This window comes from Ciconia boyciana, chromosome 9, assembly GCF_034638445.1.
Source record: "Ciconia boyciana chromosome 9, ASM3463844v1, whole genome shotgun sequence".
In the NCBI taxonomy this organism is placed as follows: Eukaryota; Metazoa; Chordata; class Aves; order Ciconiiformes; family Ciconiidae; genus Ciconia; species Ciconia boyciana.
This window is the reverse complement of record NC_132942.1, coordinates 45,470,158-45,494,016: the sequence shown is the minus strand read 5'-3', so window position 1 is coordinate 45,494,016 and position 23,859 is coordinate 45,470,158. Positions and strand designations below refer to the sequence as shown.

Below are 23,859 nucleotides of genomic sequence, written 5' to 3'. Positions count from 1 at the left end.
AGGAAATGGCCTCAAGTTGCGCCAGGGGAGGTTTAGACTGGATATTTGGAAAAATTTCTTCACCCAAAGGGTTGTCCAGCACTGGCACAGGCTGCCCAGGGGCGTGGTGGAGTCCCCACCCCTGGGGGTATTTAAAAGCCGTGTAGATGTGGTGCTTAGGGACAGGGTTTAGTGGTGGGCTTGGCAGTGCTGGGTTAACGGTTGGACTCGATGCTCCTAAAGGTCTTTTCCAACATAAAGAATTCTATGATTCTATGACCCTCACGAGGGATGCACAGTGGCTTTCATGCATTATCCAGCACCGGTTACAAAGTGCTCCCCCACCTCTGAAACCTCCGCTTCCAACTCAGTTAATGGCCTTTTTTCCCTACATGATTTCAGCTAACATCCAGGATCAAAGCAGACAGTTCCCACTGACTTTTCCTTGCCCTTTTATCAAGTCAGCGGCTGCTGGTTAGCTGCCTTGCTGCTCCCTCCTGGGATGATCTGACCAGATACCGTTTCCCTGAGGCCGCTGCAACTACCATGAGAGCCACAATTAGGCAAATTTCTAAGAGCTAGATTCTGCTGACAGCTGTGGGAGTGGGATGTTATATTCTTTTATAAGTATACATGTAAATAAGAGATGTATTTTGTGGTCTCCATTTCATCTTTCCATTGAAAAAAACCCTCCTACACGCTCTTCTTGTGGTGAAGACTCTGTGCTCCTGCGTGCTGCTGGAGCGTAGCTGAGCTTCTGGTGGCACAAGGCAATGCTCTGCTGCCAACGCTCGCACGGAAGGCAAGAGACGGCACTGCTGTCACCGTCACACGCTTTACGGCTTCTTATCTGACAAAACTTGCTTCCATAGCTTCTTTGCCACTTGCTCATCGCACTTCCTAAGAGGTAACTGGAATTTATCAGGATTACGTAGGGAGCCCTCACAGCTCCCCTGCTGCGATTATTAAAAGTCCCATTATAATTACAGTGTGAAAGAACGCAGAGAGGCAGCAGCTGCTGATCCGAGAGCAGACGTTCTCAAGACTGGAAGAGCAAGACAGCACTTAGCAATGTAAACACATGAGCTGGTCACAGAGATCTTCGTTACAAAGCAGCACTCACAGAACAGGAGAACGATTGCAAACTGCTTCGTAACTGCGAGCTCAAGAACGATCCATTTAGATCACTATGATTCTGTGACCCTCACGAGGGATGCACAGGGGTGCACAGGAATTTAGATCACTATGGACTGAAGTCTGTAGAAAACCCCATTCACCCCCAAAAAATGAGTTGCCTTGCTTGCACAGTGCTTATCCACAACCTGCTGCCTTCCCGACACATTGCAAGAACAATTATATTGCTTGGTTACAACGCTCTGCAGATCGTCTTTGGCACAGGCTCAGCTTTAACTGATGCTAAAAGATTTTTCCTCCACTGACAGGAAAACAAATCCTGCGTCTGCCATGGCTCACCATTTTCTTAGCTTTAACTAATAATTAGTTTTAAGCAAAACAGTTGTCACGACCAACATTTTCCTGCTCCAACTGCGCTACATCTACACATTGTCATTTTCAAGAATTCAAGTCGCCGCTTCAGTTACCTTCCACCGACGCAGCGCTGTTAGTACCGGTTTTCCGCCCCCAGACGTTAGAGGATTGTTCCGGGAAACAGCAAGCAGCCGCTGAATACTCCCCCCACCCCGAATCCTCCTGTCTGAGTATAATTCCCACTGAGGCGCAGCAGAGATCACCTGCCTCAAATACAGGTGATGGGAGCTTGCCAGGTTTGTCAAATATAACAGAGACTGGATATTCAAGCCCCGCAGAACAGCCGGCCACCCGCGCTGGCAGTCGAGCAGCACCTTTACACAGGGACGGCGTAACTAACCGTTTTGCGCCTGTTGTAAGACAGAATCGTGCGCTTGTTGTACACCTTTACTGAACGTGGCACATCCACAACCCAGCACGTCTCGCTGGGCAGACGGTCTCCGGGTACAAGAAACGGCCTTTGGTGGGTACTCCTCTCTCGGAACAGAGCACTGCCCGACCGCCCCCAGCCCGCGTCCTCCCCGGGGCAGCGGCCGAGGCTCCCGGCTCCGACCTTGGCGGCACAGAGAGCTCTGCGTCTCGTTCCCTCGCAATTCCTTCCCTTTGTCGGCTAATTTCAGCAAAACCAGGAACACACTCAGGCCTCCTACCCATCCTCCACAAACCATCAACCCAATTTACAGTTACATTCTGCTTTGTCAAGGAATTTGGGTTCGTGGAGAGGCAGAAGAGACCAGCCCAGTTCTGCTGGCGTTCCCGAGGCAGCCGTAATACGGTTACAGTAACCGTGGAAGCTGCCTCTGTGCTCGTGTTTACAGTTCTTCACTCAACTCCTCTTTCAAAGCACCTGAAGGAAGCAAAGCACACACGCCCAGCTTTAATTTCACCGAGAGAGCTTTCTCACAGGGTGAAAGCCGAGACAGAGCCTGCATTGTGCGGGGGACCTGGCAACAAACATTTGCTGTGCGAGAAGTTCAGCGTAAGGACAAAGATTTGGAATTGTCTTTTTTAATCCTCAAATAAAACAGGTAAACAAGCTTTGTTAATGCCTCCCTTGTTGACTGAGCAGTTTCACACCTGTGGGACCCATCATTCAGCGAGGCAGAAGAAGAAAAGAAGAAAGGAACGAGAAGAGGTGGGCTGGCCCCCACGGAGGAAGCCCCGGGCAGGGGAGAGCACCGGGCTCACGCCAGCCTGGGTCCATCACGTACGTGTCGTCCTTCAAAGCAGCCCCAGCCCCGGTGGACAGAGAGCTGCGGGAAGGATCTGCAGGACGACAGACCAGTAAAACTGATACCCGTGCTGGGCGCACTGGCAGATGCTGTTCTAAGCTTGTAAGTAATGGAGAAGTGGGAAGACTTCAATGTGGCTTCTGTGAATGCATCTCAAGCACCTCGAGATCTTTGAGGGAGCCGGCACGCAGGCAGAAAAGGGGCAGCTGTTTGGCAGAGGCTGCTTGGGTTTCCACAAGGCATTGGACAAGGCTCTTAACAGCCCTCGGAAGCCCTGGAACAAGACTGAGGGTCTCCCCCGGGCAGTTAACCAGGTAAAAGGAAATAGCAGCAACAAGAGAAAGGCTCCGTAACAAATGGGAATTAACAGGCAGTTTTCCCAATGGTAAACAGCAATGGGACAAGATCCGATGATGGCAAACTAGAGTTACCAACCTGCAACTGAATGTAGAGCGCACCAGGAAAACAGTATTTAAAAGCACGTATACCAAAATCCAGGTAAAAGCAATGCCTGTGGAGAAAACAGACAGGTTCCCACCATCACACCGGGCACTGACACCAGCCCCTTCCCTCGGGCTAACCCGAGGCTCCCGGAATCAAACCAGCTGACTTCTGCAGAGGGCCCTGCACTCCCCGAACTAACCCGACTCAGTAAGACGATGCCTTAGCCAACACGTGCCTTCCAGCTTTAAAACTTCCTCTCGATAGAGAATCCGCTATAAACCTCACTAAACTGTTTTCATGGTTCATGACTTAGTGAAAAAGTTCCTATTTCCAGTTTGAACGGCTCTAGCTTTAACTAGTGGCCTTTTTTAGATCACAGTCCTCTAGATCAAAAAGCCCTTTGATAAAGTTTCTATTCCACGTGCATGCACCTCCGTGCTACAGTTCTGTAACCTTCCCTTTGATAAGCTAGATTGGGCTCAAGTCTCTCACCATAAATAATGTTTTCCAAGCTTTTAATCATTTACGTGGCATTTCTCTGGATTTTTAAAAGCCAAAGGCATACTCACAGCATTCATCCACTGCAGCGACAGTGCCAAACACAGACGAGCCTTCCCACTGACGCCGGAGAGGAAAACAGTATTTAAAAGTATGTATGCCAAAATCCAGGTGCTGGACCTTTACCCCGCGGTGCCGCATTCTGCCGCTTCCCTGGTGCGATGCTGCAGCCCAGCATCCAGCGTTCCTGCCCGGTTTGCTTTCCCACACACAACCTTGCATCGGTCTTACCAGCACCCCGGACCCCTCCGTGGGAGCAGCTCACCCTCCGCGCGAGGCAGCCATCACCGAGCTCGCTGGTTTTCCAGGGGACGTCTGCCTCCTTCCGGGTCACTGCCAAGTCTTAAACAAGCGCGGATTGCTCTTTGGGGTGAATTTGAAACACGTTCACCGACGACTGACTACTGCCCTTCCACTTCCACAAATCTTTCAGTTTTCCATTTGCCCTTGTGGATTTTTGTATTGGTTTTGTTAAATCGGGCGATAGACCTTGCAGTATCAATTCCAATGCCTTGCAGAAGCCTACGCAGCACATCAGTGTTTTCAACTAATCTGGCATATAAAAATATCATGTCAGACTGATAAGATCTATTTTCCATAAACTTACATCAGCTGACCCGTTGCTGACTTTAAGACCTATGTTAATGTATGACTATGTGGCCTGCCACCTTTATCCTTGAAGATGTAGCTAAATAGAATGTCCCAGGTCTTTCCCACTGGATTTTCCTTGGCTCAGATTTATACTCTTCCGCTAGACTCTTGTTAGGACAGAATAAACAGAAAGTAGACCACCAAAGCAGCCAGGGCAGCATGAGGGACAAATGTAGCTTGCAATAGGATATCCAAGAGCCACTTGGTTTCCCTGGCTGGATAATTCAGCGTAAGAGATAAAACAATCGATGGCAGTGAAAAAATTCCTGTAGGAAGACAGACCTCTACGGGGACTTCTGTTGCACCTCTGCTAAAACAGTGAGTGCTGAAACGTGAGACGCTGCTGCTGGCAGCGACTGGCCCGTGCCCACAGGAGGAGCAGAGGGAGTAATGCAGCCCCAGCAGTGTTCTCTATTCCCAGTGACTACGCAGTTCCCTGGCCTTTGTTTTTAAAAGGCAGAGCGTAATTCCACATCCACAAAATTCTTCTACGCAACCTTCTGGGGAACATAGTAGTTTCATGGAAGAGAGGAGAAAAACCCCAACCTACGGGAGGTTTTCACAACCAGGACCCCACTATATCGCTTCCCTTTTTGCTGCAATTCAAAGAGACGATGGGCTTTGCTGTAACATTTGAATTAGGAACCAGCGTCAGAGCAGCGCTGTACAGCACCGCTGAAGGACATCGGACACCAGAACACGAGTTCCCTTTATTTAGCAGATCCAAAAGCCACAGACCAACGTGCTGGAAGAGCTAGAACGATTCATGCCTCAATGCACGAAGCATACCTTACATTGTCTCTGCACTGTTGGAGGTCAACTACACGTCACACAAAAACAGAAGAGAGAAATAACCTCCTCTGTTCCAAGACAAAAACAGCATTATGCATAAATCCCAAATGGATTTCTTTTCCCTTTTCATTTAGGGAGAAGAGACTGGATTTTATTTGGTTTCTCCCCCCCCCCATCTGGTGCACATTCACAGTAAGTAAAAACGAGTTTTGTTTCCAATACGTGTCGGACCGAGACCTCAGGGAGAAAGAAAAATCTGCATTTTGAGAAGCCACATGTCGGTTCCCATTTCTGGCATTGCCATACACGGCACAAAAGCGCTCAAACACACCAGGATTCACAGTATAAATTGTTTCACAGAATATACATTTTAAAGGGACAAGTACAAATATTACAAAATGAACAGAATCGCTTTTAAAATACTTATATTTGTTTAACCGTTAAAAACAGACACGTACAGAAAGAGGTAGCAAAGCTAACAATTTCCTGCTGCTCCAATTAGTGTCGCCTGCATGCACTGGGAAAGTTACTGCGGAACCAAATCTCCGGACATCTTTTCTGGAAAGGACTGTAGACAACTTGGAGTTTATTTCTGACAATGCTATGTGAAGGACTGAGGCAAATCCACAGGCTCACTAGCAGCTGTTTCACGTTGTCTGGCTTAACGAAAAGGCATTGAAAGAAAAAGGTTGTCTGTGGTTTACTTCAGAGAGCAAGAGAGAGTGAGAGAGCGAGCGCACGAGCACGCACACACGAGGGAGACCACACACAAATGTAAGAGAATACTGGGAAGTTGCACTTGCCCTGCCACCACGAGAGGAAAATACGACAGGTCCATAGGTCCCAGAGTTAGGATAGACAGAGTTTGGTATTAGCTTGGTCCCATGGATATCAACATCACTTGACAGACTCAAAGCTAAAAGCAAGGCAGAAAAAGTTAAGGGAAGCAGAACTCCACATGTTGCATGCATGCACTCTCTCTCACACCCTCTCTTTCAGGCTTTCTGAGGTCCCAGCAAGGTCAGCTCAAGAGGTTCTCCCATCCAACATGTAATAGCGATACATTAAACCTACGACCAGTGCTCCAAAGATGGGGATTAGCCATGTTGACCAGAAACTATGGGGAGAAAAAACAAAACAAAACAAACCACACAACATAAACCAGAAGAAAATACCAAGTTAACAATTCATTCGAGATGTTCATCACTTATTACGTGTCTGTTTTCATCTAGGGAACTCGCGGGACCTGTCTCCCACCAGCTCACAGAGCAACCGTAGGGGCCCTGGCAGCTCTAGCCGTCGCCGTGCTCGGTGCTCTGCCCAGCCCCTGTGAGAGGCCCCTGCGCCTGCAAGGGTGGCTTGGTGGCTTATAAAATAGCAGCTGAATTGCTGAAATTTCCAGCCTGGCACATACAGAAACCAATTTGGGTTTTTTGTTGTTGATTGTTGGGTTGTTGTTTTTTTTTTTCCTTAAATAAGTCAGACTGTAATTTGTGCTATACAAACAGCTGAGTTGACTCAAGAATGGAAATTGCTACAGCTATCCCACAATAAATCTTCCTCACTCATAAACCAGAGGCCACAGGCTCACCTTCAGCAGCCTCCTTAGCAAAAACGTTCTGCATCAGCTACGAAAGACTAGGGCCCTGTTCTGGTTATAAGCACTCCCGGATTTTCAACTAAACGGGGCTGGTCACGGTAAAGATCCTCCAAAAAAAATGCACATCGCTGCGTTGCATCACCCCGTGGCCTGCAGCGACCACCCAAATAATCACTGTAGTGCGAAGGGCCTGCAGCCATACTTGTGTAACATGAACACGTGGGCCGGAGGATTCAAGATACGAAAAACCTGGATGCCCGTTCTGCCCAGCGCGGAGCAGGGGACTTCGTGCCACCAGCTGTGTCTCCACATCCAACAGGGGAGGTGCACGCCCTGGCAGCTAACTCGGTGCGCTGCAGTTTGGCAGCTTGCTTTGGTCTATCTGCTGGCTGGAAGGAGAGGGCAGTAATAGCCCCGGGTTTTGTTTCCTGCCCGTTAGAGTTAACATGCAGTTCTACAAACGGAGAGTCCTAGCCCCTCAATTTCTTACTCTTATTTTAAGAGGATACTATACCTTGCTTGGCCTGAGGATGTCATACTTGGATCCTGAAGGAGGAAAGAGGGAGTTAGCAGGGAAAAAAAGAAACATTAAACATGTGCTAATAAGACTACATGACTGAACATGTGATTACAAATACGGAGGAAAAATAACCCTCCCCTCCTCTCCCAAACACCCTCTGTCACAACTGCAGATGTTTCTGGGGATGTTTGCCCTCATCCTCACCTCCACATTCTTTCCATCAATCCAATCCCTCCCACCCAGTGCTCAACTTCACACTGGAATTTGCACCTTTCTCAAAAAAAGGTCTTGCTCATTACCTTGCAAACCAGTCTGTTCGTCTTATATGCTACGGACGATAACTGGCACTCTGATACGGCTAGCCCTTTCGATATGGTCCCTCTCCAAACCCCTGCCCACGTCCCCGCTTGCCATCCTGCCGCCTGACCACTGAAGCATACAACCACAACGTTCTCTTCAACTCTTCCCTTGCACGCAACCCATTTCCAAACTTTTATACTTCTCCTTTCATAAAACTCCGAGAATTTAAATACTTTTTCCAGTCAGCCGAAATTCTCATTTAGGCTTTCATCAACTATATAGCCTCTTCCTCGATGGCTGGTGCTGCTCTCCAGTTTAATCAATACCTACCAGCCAAAAGTCACCTTTCCTGCCCATCCTAAACAGAATTATCTCCATTTCTTGAGAGCCTCAGTGCTTGCTTTTCTGCCGTAATGCATTCAGTGGATGCTAAACATTGACGCTTATCTGTGGGGAGCTACCTCTGAGCTGCGTCACAAGAGTATACATGTACAACTTTTTTTTGTAGTTCCCCCCTATTTATTTTTTACATTGCTGACTTCTATCTCTCGCTGCTATTTTTAAATTATACTTGGGCCTGCTTTTAAAACAGATGTTGTACACTGGAGAAAGACCTTAGCTGTACATAACTCAATGGACTTTCTCCTCAGAAGAGAAAAATATTTGAAAAAAAATATTTAACTCATATCCAAGGGAGCTACTCAGATTACTACTTATTTCTATGCACATTTTAGACATGTGATTCTGTTTATGAAAGGGAGTTGAACCAAACAATAAATTTTAAGGTGAATATATGCATAATCATGCAGTCCCGTGTTAAAACTAAGCATAGGCTTTACCCAGCCTGAGTTATTCTTTCTATGACTGACTACAGCAAGCAAAGACTCCCAGGGGCTTCAGCCGCTGCCCTCTCTGTTGAGTTTCCTTCTTGATTCCTGCTACTCTGCAAGTGGCCCTGCTTCAAACAACATCTAATGAAAGGTTGTTGAAGGCAGAGCTGCGCCTGGTCCAAGCCTTCAAGCCAAGCAAGAAGAGGAGCCAGCTGCAAGGCACATGTTTACCTCTCAGATGGGATTCTATTTATTACCATTTCCCTCTCCCCATCCATTTCAAAGGCATTTTTGCAACACTGTGCCCTGTTCTAATCCAGGAGTACCTGAGTTTTTAGCAACACCAATGATTACTAGGGCAGTTAACAGAGAATTCTTGTTTTGCAGCCAACCCCACAATGGCTGTGCCTGTCTCCTGGCTTGAATGTAACAACACTAACAGTTCAGTGGTCAGGATATAGCGAGTAATGCAAAAAAACGGTCGGTGGCTCAAGGTGTGGAAATAACATTGCTGATGTCAGGGGAGAGAGGGCACAAAAAACCACTTCCAATTTCACAGCGAGGTGACTGCTGAGCTTCAGAACAAAAAAAAAGGTATGATTTGCTTGGAAGATTTATTCATTACTGTAGTTTGTGTAAACATAAAGCCACAAGCTCCACAGGAGAGAGGAAAAAAAAAAAAAAAAAAAAGCTGTGCGACAACTTCTTTGTTCATTTTGTGAGCATAATATCGTTTCCACAGCATTAAATTAAAACGGAAAAGTAAAACACTAATAGCTTACCTTAGAACCTTCTTTTTTACGATCGTGCTGTTAAGGGGTAAAAAATGAAGAGAAAAAGATAAGCACTGACATCAAGAGAAACCTACAGTCTTTATGAGGGAATTGTTCTGTACACAGTCCTCATCATAGGGGTAATTGCCTGGACTCAGCTTTCAAAGCAGTCGTTCCTTCAGCACTGTCTTTGTAGCAGGCAGGAAGCCGGTGTTTGTGCCGTGCCCCTATGATCTCTCACCCTCCTGAACTCTAAATTACAAGGCAAGGGGAAGTTATGGTACCACCAGCTAAGGAGGGAACCGATTAGATTAGCTTCTTTAAGTGCCCCTGATTTAATTGGAGTGAGAAATCTGTTCTGAATGGTGGAAAGAGAAGAATAATTTAGTTTTGTTTCCTCAACAGAGATCCTCTTTCCTCAACAGAAATCCTGGACAGCACAGAGGCTGCCTAAAACCCTTAACTACTTACTTATTTCACAAGACATCTTGGTGTATGTGTTTAGTGCGTTACACAAAGGAGAGTCACGCTTTTAGACAGTCCCATCCTGTGTTTGAAAGAGGCTGTCACAGCCAGCTGGTCCTTACCGGGTGGATCTCCCCTATGTAGTACTGCTTGAGCATTTCCCTGGCATCTGTGGAATGCCCAACATCTTCGAAGCTCTCTGTGGCATCTCTACCAGCTTGTTCAAGCAAAACCTCTTCTCCACCTGGATGCTGGAAGAGAAGACTTCAGATGAGCAAAGGGCTAGATGCAAAAAAGGTACCAAGAGTGTCAGCAGCCTTCCTTCCAACCTCTTCCATTCATCACGGATGCCTCCAACCAACGTAATCAATAAAATCTTCCAAAGATTCAATTGTCCAACCTCTCCTGCAGGAATTCACAGAGAACAATGTGTGCTGCACAGCCTGGAAAGCACCTTGCATAATAAAAATCCTCCGAATCCCCAACACACACAGGGAAGCACAGCTTTGCCCCCCACAGCCAAGCTATCCCTTCTGTGATTCTGTAACGGATTTGGGCAAGAAAATAATACAAAAAGGATATCCTCATGTAGCTTTCCATGGGCTTCACTGCATAAATCAGACTCCCTTGCTTGCAGAGGAGCCTCTCCTGCATGATTTTCTCAAGAACTTTCCTGAGGCTACGCAACTGCTAGTGAAGCACAAGACAACACTGCCTTTACAGACACCAGCGGAGGAACGGATATGCTACTTCTTCACATACTACAAAAAATAATAGTATTTAGCTGACAGCCTCTCTCTGCACATAGCTGTGCAATGAGGAATGGAGAAGAACAGAGGAGAAATGCATCATATTTTCTTGTGGCATAAGAAGCTATGACTCTAGTGTAGCCCCAACAATACTGAACTTGATCCAGTGTACAACCACTCAACAACCAGAGAAAAAAAAAGCGTCACGAAGAATTATACTGTTTGACATCATATACTGATTTCAGAGATTCAGAAGTTACGCCAACAGAAGTATCAAATCCACAGGACGCTCCACAACGACACTGGCATTTCTGTTGGTGGCAGACGGTCCCTGACAACTGTCAGACCAAGCGGTACGAACTGACAAAAAACCCTGGAGCAATTCTGTTTTCCTTGAAGGGCTGGGCTCTTCTCTAGCACTGTCAGTGCCATAATTCCCGAAACAGATTGGCAATGGAAAGCGCTTACCACAAAGCCAGCGAAGTACAATCTCTTTACAGCGTGAGTGTGAACAAATAGTTGAGTTTAAACTATCAGCTAAACCAGTAAAGTGGTCAGGCTTCTGAGTGCACACACAGGGACTAACCCAGTTTTCTAGAGCATCAGGCAACAAGCAGTAAATGCACTAGTTGCGAAGATGAGACTTGTTCACTGCTGCCTGAAATGCCTCTAACAGCTACAAGCCTGGAACTGGAGAAGAGATGTTAGACTAAATTTCAGATCAAAGGACTAACACACCTGTTTTTCGCTGTAATGGCCTTTTCCTTCCCACAGACGCAGAACAGTTGTCATTGCCCCTCTTCCTTCAGCTTGTCTGTTTTTGCTGCCAAAAGTCTAAATAGTCCCACTTGACTATCACACCTCATACCAAACATACTCACTATGGACACAAAAACAGTCCAGTTGTTTACTCCAGTGAGTTGCTGCAGCCAATTCTGCAATCCTCATATCAGAGCTCTTTATTCTGAATAAATCCCTTTATTGTCCAGGTATGTAACAAAATCAACGTGGAGCTTTCTCAGCAGCCACGAAGGGCAAAGTCTGCAGTCCTAGGACACAGTGTGGTTAGCAGTCAGTTATTAGATTGCCTTAGCTGTAAAACCAAGCGAGGCTCCACTCTGCTCATTCCCTCCATGCCTGGCTACAGGTCTTGCTGCCATTTCTTCCACACCAACCCTCAGGCTCACTTGATCTCAGAGGGAGTCGGATCAGGGACTACCCTAGCAGAAAACCCACCCTACAAAAAAAAAAGAAAAGGAAGCGATTATCTGCTGGGGTAGCTGTGTATGAGCTCACTACAGAGCTGGATGCATGTGTCTTCACGCAAGGGAGTTAACGGGAACACAGGCTGCAGCAAGGCCACCCTTTAGATCATTCCTGCGCCCCTTAGATCACACTCTCAGACTTGGCTGCAGTGGTCGGATGCTGTATATTGTCTATGCACACTACTCAGAACAACTGTCCAATTTTCAGCTATTTGATAAGCATGCTTGCAAAGATCCACAGAAGCTAGGGGATGAAAAGCTGGCCATTTACTTTCAGCCTTCCAGAAGAACTCCTTAGGGATGCCTCACCAGAAATCCCTCTTCAGATGGAAAAACATCAGAACTGAATTTTAAGAAGCTAACCTTGCTTTCCTAATCATCCACCCTAAAAGGGCAAACAAAACTGGCAGTAACAGGGAACATGCAGTGGATATTGGCTTTCAGTCTTTGCACATACACAAGACGAGAAGAACGGTAAAGTACAGGAGACAAGAAGAACAGTAAAGTTCACTCCTCTTTACATCTTTGGGTCTGAAGCCTTTCTATGCACGTGCTAAATCCACAAGTAAGAAAAAGAATTATTTATTCACGCACATCTGTCCTTCACTGTAATCGCCAAGCCAAAAGAAAAAACTTCAAAACATTTTGGCATATTTCTGAAAGGACTCCCTAGTCTAGACAACCACAACTGCAGCCAGACAATTCCTACCTTGTCATACCCGAGCAAACGTAAAACCAGACTATTTATACAGGAAGTCATTTACTCTGCCACAAAACTTCTCAAAGCTCCAACTCCTGCAGGAAAACATGAAAACTGAAAGTGTTGCAAACTTGGGGGGGGGGGGGGGGGGAGGGGGGAAGTACTTCCAGAGGAAACAATGGCTGAAAAACGTCTGTTTCTGAAAAGAAACAGAGAAAAGCAAACAAGAACAAGAGAGGTGGGCCCAAGTGCCAGTCCTCAAAAGTCTTCCTCAACAACAGTAATAGAACTGGAACCTCTTTGTCACTGGAGCCTTCAGGATACACAATAAATAAAGTACATGTTGACAGCAACGTCAGGAGTCTTGAAGCACCAGTTCTGGAAGGGTATGACCAACGCCACTGAGCAGAGAAAACAGTTTTACAGGGAGAACCCTGTCATTTGGAAGTGAAAGCACAACAGCCGTCACCAGTACAAGGCACCCTCCAGAGTCCCTGGCCCAGGCGGGGCAGAAGGGAGGCCAGCCTGCTCTTGCCACAGTCAGGAGATTTAGGGGGGAGAAAACCCAAGACTTCCTCATGCTCTGCAATACTCACAGCTCCAGCAGGTGCTCTCAAAAGCATAATTTCAGCGTGATCTTTGAATCAAGTTCTCCGAATTCCAAACCAGGTCCAGAGAAGAACAGCGGAAGCAGGGAGTTGAGCAACCCCAGATTCACTCCAAGCTCACTTTAAATGTCACTGATGTTCTACGGTGGCGAGCAAAGAAAGTTTGCCCTTGATGACTTGCTCCCTAATTAGCAGCTCATATAGTCCATCTTCTGTGTTCAGCCAGCAAGGTCGTATTTATTCATGAGACCTCAGAAGATGCTCTATCTGCGTAGCCTTTAGAAGTGATACAGAGCGAGCAAAAAGCAGCAGCAAGTCAGAACCGTAGGCACGCAGCAAAGGCTTCTGAGAGTGCAACACAGAAACTCACTGCAGAAGGTGAGAGCCCAGAGTTGCCTCTTCACCAACTCCGCCTGTCTGCATACGTCTGGCTGGCAACTGCTGTTAAGAGACCCACTGTAAACCACAAATGAGCTCAGAAGCACCACTAAGCTCTACAACTAATTAGATTGCTGGATCAGGTAAGACAAGATCATCAGGCTGAGGAGGGATGCAAAAGCTTTCATTCCTAGCTCCCAGTATTAGAGAAATAAGCCAGGAAAGGGAAGAGTATTACTGTGCAGTAATAATGTGCCAGTACCATACAAGGCAAAAAACAAGGACAAGCAGCCAATGGTGTTTGTCAACCACACATCTTTCAAAGCTTGTTTTAAGACACGGAACAGATTTCCCCAAAAACATCTCTGCAAAGCTGGAGCAAGTCAGCATGAGCAAAACCAGATCTCTGACATTCCTCCTTCTCCCTCACAGAGTTCTGGTTTCAGATACACCAGAGTACGCAGGAATTAAATGCAGAAAGACAAAGAAGGGTTTTCAATATTGGTTTCCTACTGCTGGTGCAGGAAGGAGGCAAGAATCTAAAAGCTTGCTGCCTCTTTGGTGTAAGCAACCATCTGATACTTCCCTCCTCTTCACTCTCATCTCAATGATAATGCTCTTAACTACCAGCTCTTCCGAGCACAGACCCCACCTTAGCTATATACTTGCCTGGAAAGAGCGTAACTTCTGTTAGAACCATCTAATTTTAAAGAGAAGCTGTCAGTAGTAGAAAATTTCCTTCTTTTGAAACATAGTTTGAAGAACATTATACTTGAAACCAACTGACCAGCTTGGGTTAGAGTTGTCACAACCCAGGCTCATTCCACTTGGAAACTGGTTCAAATAGATTTCTAGTTACGCTTATCACGGGTCTCAGAAGCAGCAGCGCATGCCAAGACACAACGTGGTGGTGGCTGCTGCGTCTTGTGGACTCAGATAACAAAGGGGTATACTGAAGAAACATGTATCTCCAAACTCTTCTAGCCATATGTAAAAATAGAGATAAACCATGTCCCTCTATCATAAGAATGCTTGTGAAAATCAGTCTATTACAGATTGTGCACAAATTAAAAGCCACAGATTTTAATACCAGTGTGGTGAGGGTGTAAGTGTGAGCAGTACCAGACCTCATAAGCCTCTCAGGGAGGTACATCTGCCTTCCCCTGCTTCCTCACTCATCGTTCACCTACCTGAGCAGCCAGCCCTTTTTGCTCTAGCCATAGTCTACACGTGCTTTGCTAGACTACTGCAGTCAGGAGTAATAACATGTATTCTGGTCGTCCAGTTACCTAGATTTGGGAGAAAATTATACTATCGCCATAAAGCTATCTCAGATTTCAAATAATCACACTTCATTTCAGGCACTTACAGGCTTTCTGAAGCACAAGAGATTGCAGTCTCTCAGACACATCTATGAATTTTCGGTTGCTGTCCTTGCACATCTCCTGCATTTTGTTCACGTTCTAATAATTCAGTAGACTTTTGCTATGTGATAAATGTCTTAATTGTTGCTCCTATTACACAGTAGATAACAAAGTAAATTGGAAATTTAAACTGATCTATGCTTCAAACAACATACAGATTTGGAGTTGGCTAGCTAATGTCTGACCTGCTGTACCTAGTTTGCAGGAATCGTGAAGCAAAATTCGACAATCTTTTAGCAGTGAGGCTTCTTTGAGATTACACAATCACTCCAAGGTAATGCTCCAGTGGAATTCAGCAGTCCTGTTCAAATAATCTGTGACCAAAGGCCAGAAAAGGCAACAATTCGACACTGCTTCAGTGACTACACAGGATCAAGGGGAAATACTACCCACTGAAACCCTGATAGCTGCAGTTACAGCGACTCAGAGCTCTAAAGCAAAACAGTTTATCAGACAACTGTAACTTTTAAACAAGACAAACACTCCTGCTTCCCATCAGCTACACATTGTTCCCCTGTTACTCAACTGATTACAGTGGGGTAACAGATATAAAGTTTATTTTTGCCAATAAATTAGGCCTTGATCTACATTTACAAGTTTCAGTGCGTCAGCAAGGGGTGTACATAGCAGACTGTTGTGTCAGCCATGCTGGCACAGGTAAAATAGTACCCTTATTCTTCTTCCTTCCCCTAGTCCAAGGAGATCTTTTTCATGTCAGAAAAACACAAATGGGATAAAGGGCTTGGAAAGGGCGATGTGAAATATCATCTCAAGGTAACATTTAGGGCACTGCTAAACCTGGCTGGCTGGGGCGGGGTGGGGAAGCGTTTTTCTGGGCTCATTTATAATACTGAAGGTGTCCCAGGGAGCACATCCCAGACGCTCTCTTACACAAAGAATGCCGAGGTGAAGACTGTGACCACCACGCAGCGTCCGTGCTTTGAAACACAGCACCATTCACACCGGGGTAAATGTCTTGAAAACATTTTTCTAACTTTTAAGTCTGAAAAGCAATAAGCAGCAACCATGATTGGAACATGGAGGCAAGTGTAAGACAAAGGCATGCAGTTTCTGCAAGTACTGTCCCAACCTCCAGCCGTTTCTGGCTCTTCCTAAACCCACAGCATTTTGTTATTTAGAAACCAGCAGCTAATTGCTTTTCCACCTTTTTGCCCAGTCTTCCCCTGAATCTACTTAACCTTCTTGCATCCACAACAACCTTTGGCAAGGAGTTCCACTGGTCTGCTCCCTGTTGCATGAAGAAACACCATTTGTTTGTTTTGAACCTGGCTCCAGCCAGCTTCTCTGATGTCCCCTGGTTCTTGTACTAGACTTTTAGATGCAGGCAAACATGAAAGATTTCAGAAACTAGTGGAGTAACAAACGTTCTTCAAAATACACCCGCCACCCTGCCCGTTTCATTTGATCAGCAGAGGTAGTTGGGCCCACAACTTTGTACTCCACTGCACTCTCAGGCATTTGACAGATGCCAGATGACAGGTTTGGCCTAGTGCCAGGGAGCCCAAACACTGGAGGGGGCGTGCATGTCGAAGGAGGCAGTCAGCTGCTCAAACAATCCTCACGTACCAGCTGGAAAACTCCTGGTCTTGTGAACTAACCCTGGAATAGGAATCTGAGTACCTTCATTCTGCTGAGAGCTCTGCCATTTAACAGCTTCCTGAGTTAAGAGTCACACTCAATACAATTGTCTTCTCGTTCCCACCCCAACAATAAACTCTTTACAGTACAGTTTGCATCTTGTTGTAGATGTATGCAACTAAATGTGCAGCCAGTCCCTCACCTCAGCCAGACCTGCAGGCTCTCCTGTGAAACAAACAGCTGAGCATCAGCTGACAATTCTTCATGCCACTGCTGCTCCAAACTGCCGTGCTTCCACCAGGCACCATCCCACTGCCCCACGTACTTTTCTTTCCAGCGTACTGGGTGCCTAGAGTCTCTCAAGTATCAAAGACCCAAGAATAGCAGCTGCTCAGCAGGCTGCTTTTCAGATCCTGCACCTAACACAGAGGCATCTGGAAACACCGCTGGAGTACCAACAGCAGACACTGGTGAGCAAAGGAGCAAGCAGCCAGGATCCATTTATGGTACTGTGAAAGCAAGATTTTTCATTGTAAAAGCTATAAACAGTGCAGAACTGGCTAAGACAAAGGCCAGCTCAAGCCACCGTAGTAAAAGACACTCCCTAATCTGTTCACTGAAATACCTGAGAGGCTCTCTTAAACATTGGGGGGAAGACTCAAAGCGCAAGTCAGATTCTGAACGAAGCATTATGATGCTGGATCCCATGAAAAAAATCAATTGTATCCAACTCTGTAAATAAATACCAAAAGCTACACAGAAAGCCACTACTTCCAGCTGTCAGGCCACTGTAAAAAAAAGCTGCCAGGTTATCATTCTCTCCTCCTATCTGATAAGCCTCTACACCTCACTAAGGTCATTATATGTTACGAGTACATTGCAGACATGCTTTAATCATATATGCCTGGAGGAAAATCAGAGTTTAATTTTGACAAGCAAAACCAGCAAGCAGCAACATGCGCACTTTCAGTGAAGTGCTCTTCTTTTAGAGCTGACTCAGACTAACTTTCATACATTACCCTCTAGATCTACAAAGGCTTTGGTGTTATTTTAAGCTGGGATAAAAACCCTTTGAAATTTTGTTACCATTTATTCCCCCTCTATTTTCAGCTCCAAACACTAATGATACCGCTCTCAACCTTCTCAAAAATGGAAGTCAAAAGCATTGAGTCTAGAAGCAATTTTTGTTCCCTCATCCAAGAGAATTGGAGATTGCGCAGCAGAGACGGCTTCACTTCCAAATCACTCGTGCATGGTCACCTCTGGGAAGGCAGTAGTGCAGCTGATGCTTGCCTACTGAATCACCATTACTTTCTCCTCTAAGTTCTGGGGTGTCCCTGGAGACATTGAATTTAAACTACTGATCTAGCCGACACTGTTTACCCTACAAGACCAGAATTGAAGTAACGTGGCTTAAGGAGAGCTGCACCTCCCGTGTAAGGCATGCCTGAACAGATTTCCTATGAAAACAGAAGTTGACTCGAACGGGTAAAAGCACAACCCCTGCACTCCGCTGGCCTTTGCCAACACGACCTGCCATCACTCTCCCATTTCTTGCAGGTGTCTTTGAGCAGGGGTAGGAGCTGTCCTGAGCATATAAACCGTACAGGTGGCCAACAGACCAGCGGGTCTCCTGGGACCCCTCCTTTGGGCACTGCTGGGCCGCTGAGGCCCCACAGCCTGGGGCCAGAGAGCTGCCTCAGGGACACAGGAGCCCCCCCGGGGGCCTACTCACCCCCTTCCTTCCCCTTGCAGCCGCCCACCCCGGGCTCTCTGCCCCCCATGGCACCCCTCCCGCCCCCTCTACTCCCACCCCTCCAGTCCCTCTCCCTCACCACCCCCGCACCCCCAGGCCCTTCCCTGCTCTCTCAGCCCCCCCAGGCCCTCCCCGATGCCCTCAGCCCCCAGGCCCTCTCCTCCCCCTCAGCCCCCAGGTCTCTCTTCCCTCTCTCAGCCCCCAGGTCTCTCTTCCCTCTCTCAGCCCCCAGGCCCTCTCCTCCCCCCTCAGCCCCCCAAGCCCTCTCCTCCCCCCTCAGCCCCCAGGCCCTCTCCTCCCCCCTCAGCCCCCCAAGCCCTCTCCTCCCTCTCTCAGCCCCCAGGCCCTCTCCTCCCCTCAGCCCCCACAGGCCCCGTCCTTCCCACGCCGGCCCCTGAGGGGACGGGCCGGGACCCCGCCCCGCCCGGCCTCACCTCCTCCAGGAAGCGGGTAACATCGTAGACGCGCCCGTGGATAACCAGCCAGGCCTCGCGGCTGCAATTCCGCTTCCCCACCTCCTCCAGCGTGAAGACGGGCCCGGTCTCCTCCGCCGCCGCGCAGCCCCCGGCCTCTGTGCGCTCCCCGGGCTCCATGCTGGCCGCCGGCAGGTTCGCGGAACGAGGGGCTTGGCCCACAGCAGCCGCCGTAGCGATGGCGGACGCCCCCGATCGCTAACGGCGCGCGGCGGCTCCCGGCTGAGTCCGTCGGCCAATGAGGAGCGAGCGGCACCGGCGGTGGGGCCACTGCTGGCGCCGGCCGCAGCCAATGGGAGGGCGCGGCGCCAGGCGCTGGCCAATAGGGAACGGCCAGAGCGACAGGGCGGGAAGGCGCTGGGCCTCGCCTCGCCTCGCCTCAGGCGCCGCGACCCGCTCCGGCTCCGGCTCCGGCTCCGGCTCCGGCTCCGGCTCCGGCTCCGGCTCCGGCTCCGGCCCCGGCTCCCCCCGGGACGCGGCTGGCGGGCAGCTGGGGCGTCGGCGGCTCTGCTGCCCTACCCCGCCTCGGCTGCCGGAGAGCGAGGTGCCCGTCAGTGGCCTGCCCGGGGCAGTGCCCGGTGTCCGTCCCTGGCCTCTGGTAACTCTCCCGGTCGGGCCTGTTGGGCGGGTGAAGGGAAATACTTCTGTGGAAACCGGGATCTCCTGGGAAGCGCCTGTTCCTGTCAAGGACCGTCTGAGCTCGCCTGACCCACCTGCGGTCGGGGCTGCAGCACCCCTCCCAGAGCCGAGCAGCGGACGTTTGCGACAGGCCGCCTCGGGTTGTCTCTTGTAGCAAACACGGTTGGAAGGATGGTGCGGTGCTGCCGAATGAGCAGTGCCAGGGATCCGTGGTTGGTGCGGGGACAGGGAGTCACAGGGAGCGGCTGTTTTATTCAGAAAGCATACAGGATGTATGCTAGCAAGAATTTGTCAGGGTCCCTTGGCTGAGCTGTAATGCTCCTTTGGTGGGCTTTTGATTCCACTGCTAACTGGAACAGCTTTTTTACTGCTCCTTTTGTTTTGATTCTTTCTGCCTGTATATAAAATAGATGGCCATCTTGCAGATCTTTAAAGTGAGCCAGTGCTCTAATGTCCTCAGCGTGCTGCATTTGTATCAGTTTCTAAAGGAAAGTGTTCATGTGCAGATCTGTTGTGAGTCACTTGGTAAGTTCTCTCTTCCCTGCCAGCCACGTTGAACAGGTTTAGGGACAGAGAGATTGTTTGGAAGCTCAGGAACCCGAGTAACTTGTAAACCTGATGGTTTTCATTCATGAACTCGCGTTTGTGGTTGTGGAATTTATTTTGTTATGCTTGCAGTGCAGGTATAACGCTGGACAGTGGACTGTTTGTTTTAACATAACTGCTGAGGAGGCAGAAATGCCCTATGTTGTAAGAAGTGCTAACACTATTACCAACACTGGCTGAAGATTAAAGGTATATGGAAAGAGAATTTGAGCAGGCCGAATTTGAGCAGAATTTGAACATCTGTGCCGTTTGCTACAGTTGGGATTTTAAACGTAGCTCAAGTGAAGCAGGTACCTGTACCTGGCTTGCCGCTAAGCTGGGATCTCTGTGGGAATGAGACATACCTAATGGTACAGTCTGGGAGATTTATCAGCTCAAAGATGTTATGGTAACTAACCGTGCTATCTGTCCACATCCACTTCAGTACAAAGACAGGTTAGCTCCCTGAAGATCCAAGGCTGTATGTCAAACACATTTTCTAGGTCACTCTCTGGTAAGAAAGAAGGGTATCTGTTATTACTGAAGAGAAAGAAATCGCTCCAGTGGTGCCTGCCAACCATAGTCTCTAATCCAATTACTGTTGTAATGCACAACCTTTGCAAATGGCTGAAATTCCGGGCATGGCAGCTGTTTTTCATACACTGGCTTATCCTGGCTGTGTTCTGCTGGCTTTGTACAAGGAAATGGGGATCAAGGTGCAATCAAAGAAGTAGTAAGGAAATAAAGCCACTGTACTAGGTAAAGAATAAAGTGCGGGGAGAGAAGGCATTCGAGTCAGGTCAGTCTAATTTGTGTAGGATTCACGTCCATCTCCTGCTGTCAGTGTGTTCTCTGTCTTAGGAAGTAAGCTATAAATGTGGATATACCACAGCAATAGTTGAACTTTACTGAGTGTTTCACGTCCTTTGGTACCTGGTGAGGTGGTGACTTTTCCTCAGGCAGGCTCTTGTTCCCTGGTACCTTAAGAGGGTCGGTTCTCATAGCTGTGGCAAAGAGTGTTTATCTTTGTAAGAGCATTTACTGCCTTGTGCTCACTTGTAGTCTTTCAGCAGAATTCTTACTCATACTCTGCTGGCACGGCAAACTGGGGTTTCTGCTTCTCCAGAAGCCTGGTAGGTAGCGCAGCACGTGGTTGCATGCACTGCCTTTGCTATATTGCTTGGTGACTTGCAGGCTTTTGTGTGGCCACCCTCTAAATTAAACTCTGTTACTTTACAACATTTATTGAGACAGCCATAAAGCGAGAATATTTCTCTGTCTCTCAGTGCTTTCATCTATGATAGCTTTTTTTTTTTTACCGAGGCAATGCATGCACGCTTGAAGTTCTCCTTTAAATATACACTCATTCCCCACCATTGCCCACTGAAGTCTGCAGTGACTTCTTCCAAGGCCAGTGTCAGAACCAGCGCTCTGTACGTGCTTGGGCTATGCACAGCAGCTGCTGAAGTCGCACTGTTCTTGAAATCCTCGGCCTCCTTTTCCTCTCCAGCTTTGTTACAGGCTGGAGGGTGCAGACCTCACAGCTTCCTCTCCAGCTCTTTCACAGCCATACAGATACCTGAACTGGCATTTACAGATGAAGTATATTCTCTATTTGGGCAAGTCTATACATTTACTTAACCAGATATTTGTATATTGTTAAAGTCCACAGTTACCTAATCAACAGCTCAGTCTCAACATAGCTTAAATATTGAGCTTATTCTTCTTTTGATCCTTTCTGTGTATCTTTTTCCAGTCATTAGGGATGTTTTCCTGATTCAGTGTGTAACCTGAGTACCCTCTCTGGCACGGAAGCATTTCTAGCTCCTGGCACTGACGTGATATACAACCTTGCAGTTCCCTTACTGTGTAATGTTGCTGGGAGGGAAGCTCCCCCCAGCCAGGGTACGTACTGTAAACTAACGTGGGGTTTCATCATCGTGCGCCCCCGTTGTCACAACATCCTTCTGCCCGGCCTTGACAAAGGCAGTCATGTATCGTTTCACTCAAAGAGCTGCTGTAAAGATCGCTCTACCCTCTCGCTTTGACCAGGCTACCCATCTCTTGGCACATTTCTGCTGGCCCCATCCCTTGGTTGCATCAAAAACTACGTCTCTTTTTCTAGATCCTTCCCAGCACATCCCTGCCTGTCTCACTTTCAGTACGAAGTACTGAAAAGTTGGTTGCCTCAAATTCATTCACAGCATCAGTTTCTATAACCCACTTCATGCATTTTCAAATAAGTGCCTTTGTGCTTTCTTCTCTGCAGCCCTCCTGCTGAGAGGGTTTCTCCGTGTATTTTGCAGATCACCCTCAACATTTCCCTTTTCCACAGTGACAGCTGTTTCGTTACTGCCTAGTTTTCTGTAGCTGGCCGCTGCCTTTCTAGGACTACTTGGCGCTGTATCTGTTTGCACTTGTGTGTAACACAGTGGCGTCCTGGTCCATCGCTGGGCTTTCTAGGCACATTAGCAACACAAACAACGAGCGTGGTAACAAATGAGTTCTATATTTATTTATTGACCAACAGAATTCAATCGCTGCTCTTCCTTACCATTCTCAAGCCCAAACAGAAGTCAGAAATCTGTCGCGGGGCTGTCTAGAGAGCAAGCTCTTTAGGGCAGGTGCTGTTGTCTTCTGTTCAGTGCCGCACTGCGCACGTGGCCAGAGCTCTGCAACAGAGAAGAGAAAAGAGTGTGTGGTGACCAGGTGCCCCTGGTGATTTTCCTGTTTTGTTTTCCACTGTAACTCGTACAGAAGGACAGACACGAGACCGCAGCAACGTGCAGATCTTGTTCCCTGGAATGTTTTCTTTCATCTGTAATCATTTCATCAGAATCCATAAATCAACTAGTTAAGACTAAAAAGCACAAACACGACTGTAATTTGTGCCTTCCTGCCCAGTGTTTCTTTTGGCATGCGAAACACCAAACCTTTTCCTGAAAAAATTCATGATGACACCGGGCAAGGATTCGGTGAAACGGGACAGCGAGGCCACTTGCGTTCCAGGTCCGCTGCAGGCTTCCATAATCCCCGCTTCCTTTTCATTCATTGTAGAAGATTCAGAGAGTAAAACAATGGTTTGTATTTCTGTATTTACTCTGGAAATCACACTTTCAGGCTCGTTTCCCAGTGCTGGGTGCCGTTAACACCTACCTGGCCCAGGCAGGCCATGAAACCGTGTGGGAAGGAAGCCTTGATTGAGATGCCAAGGCTGTGGCCCCTGTCACATGCCCTCTCCTGGCTCCAGCAGCCTGCAGGGAGATTAGCACCTTCTCAACTGCCCCGCGGCTCTGCCGTGGTGATTACTGCTCTCGGACATCTGTCAGCATGACCACGCTACGGCTCCTTCAGCTGCTGCTGTCCAGAGAGTCCCAGGAACTGCAGAAACCTCATCGGTCTTGTCTACCCTGGAGCAGTTCCATCTAACAGGGAGGGAAGTGATCTACTGAGCAGCCCTCCTAGGAGATCTGAAGGGACGACACCTTCACTGGGGAGATGCTGGTGGGCACGAGGAGGAGGTGATGGCAGCCCCGGCGGGGCAAGGGCAGGAGGCAGAGGAGGTGGACTTGGTGAGCAACAGCTCTGCCGCTGCTCCCGAGTGAAGCCTGGCTTGGAGAAGGCAGGTAGTCCCCGAATGGCTTTGTCCAGGTGGCTCAGAGAGACAGCTTGCTTTTTTTCCCCTTGGGAGAGGACTCCAGGGACTCTCTTGTCTGATCTTTGAGCAGAAATAAATATGAAGTTGCTCAAAATCCTCAAACCTGTACTGGCTGATGGGTGGCTGGCACATCTAGTTGGAGTGATGCCTATCTTAGAAAGGTGCCGAAGCTACTGAGCGTTTCAGAAAACATTGATTTTTCTAGTCGGGGACAGCCACAGCAGCGCTTGAAAGGCCGTAAGGACAACCGATCTTACACGCTATTGCTGTGGCCGATCGGCCTCTCCGTGAACGGAGGGGAGAACGGTGAAGCTCAGGAGTCCCAGCCCTGTC

At 48.0% G+C, this 23,859-nt stretch overlaps 1 protein-coding gene across 1 annotated transcript; it reads right to left on the bottom strand.

Moving 5' to 3' along the window:
- Nucleotides 1-5,612: 5,612 nt before the first annotated feature.
- CYB5B (cytochrome b5 type B) lies at nucleotides 5,613-18,883 on the bottom strand. Its single transcript, XM_072872251.1, has 5 exons — nucleotides 18,606-18,883; nucleotides 9,815-9,943; nucleotides 9,237-9,263; nucleotides 7,319-7,350; nucleotides 5,613-6,321 (listed from the first exon to the last, which is right to left on the bottom strand). Exons 1-5 carry the CDS (start codon nucleotides 18,762-18,764, stop codon nucleotides 6,231-6,233), a joined length of 438 nt encoding a protein of 145 aa, XP_072728352.1. The 5' UTR covers nucleotides 18,765-18,883; the 3' UTR covers nucleotides 5,613-6,230.
- Between the last annotated feature and the right edge of the window lie 4,976 nt (nucleotides 18,884-23,859).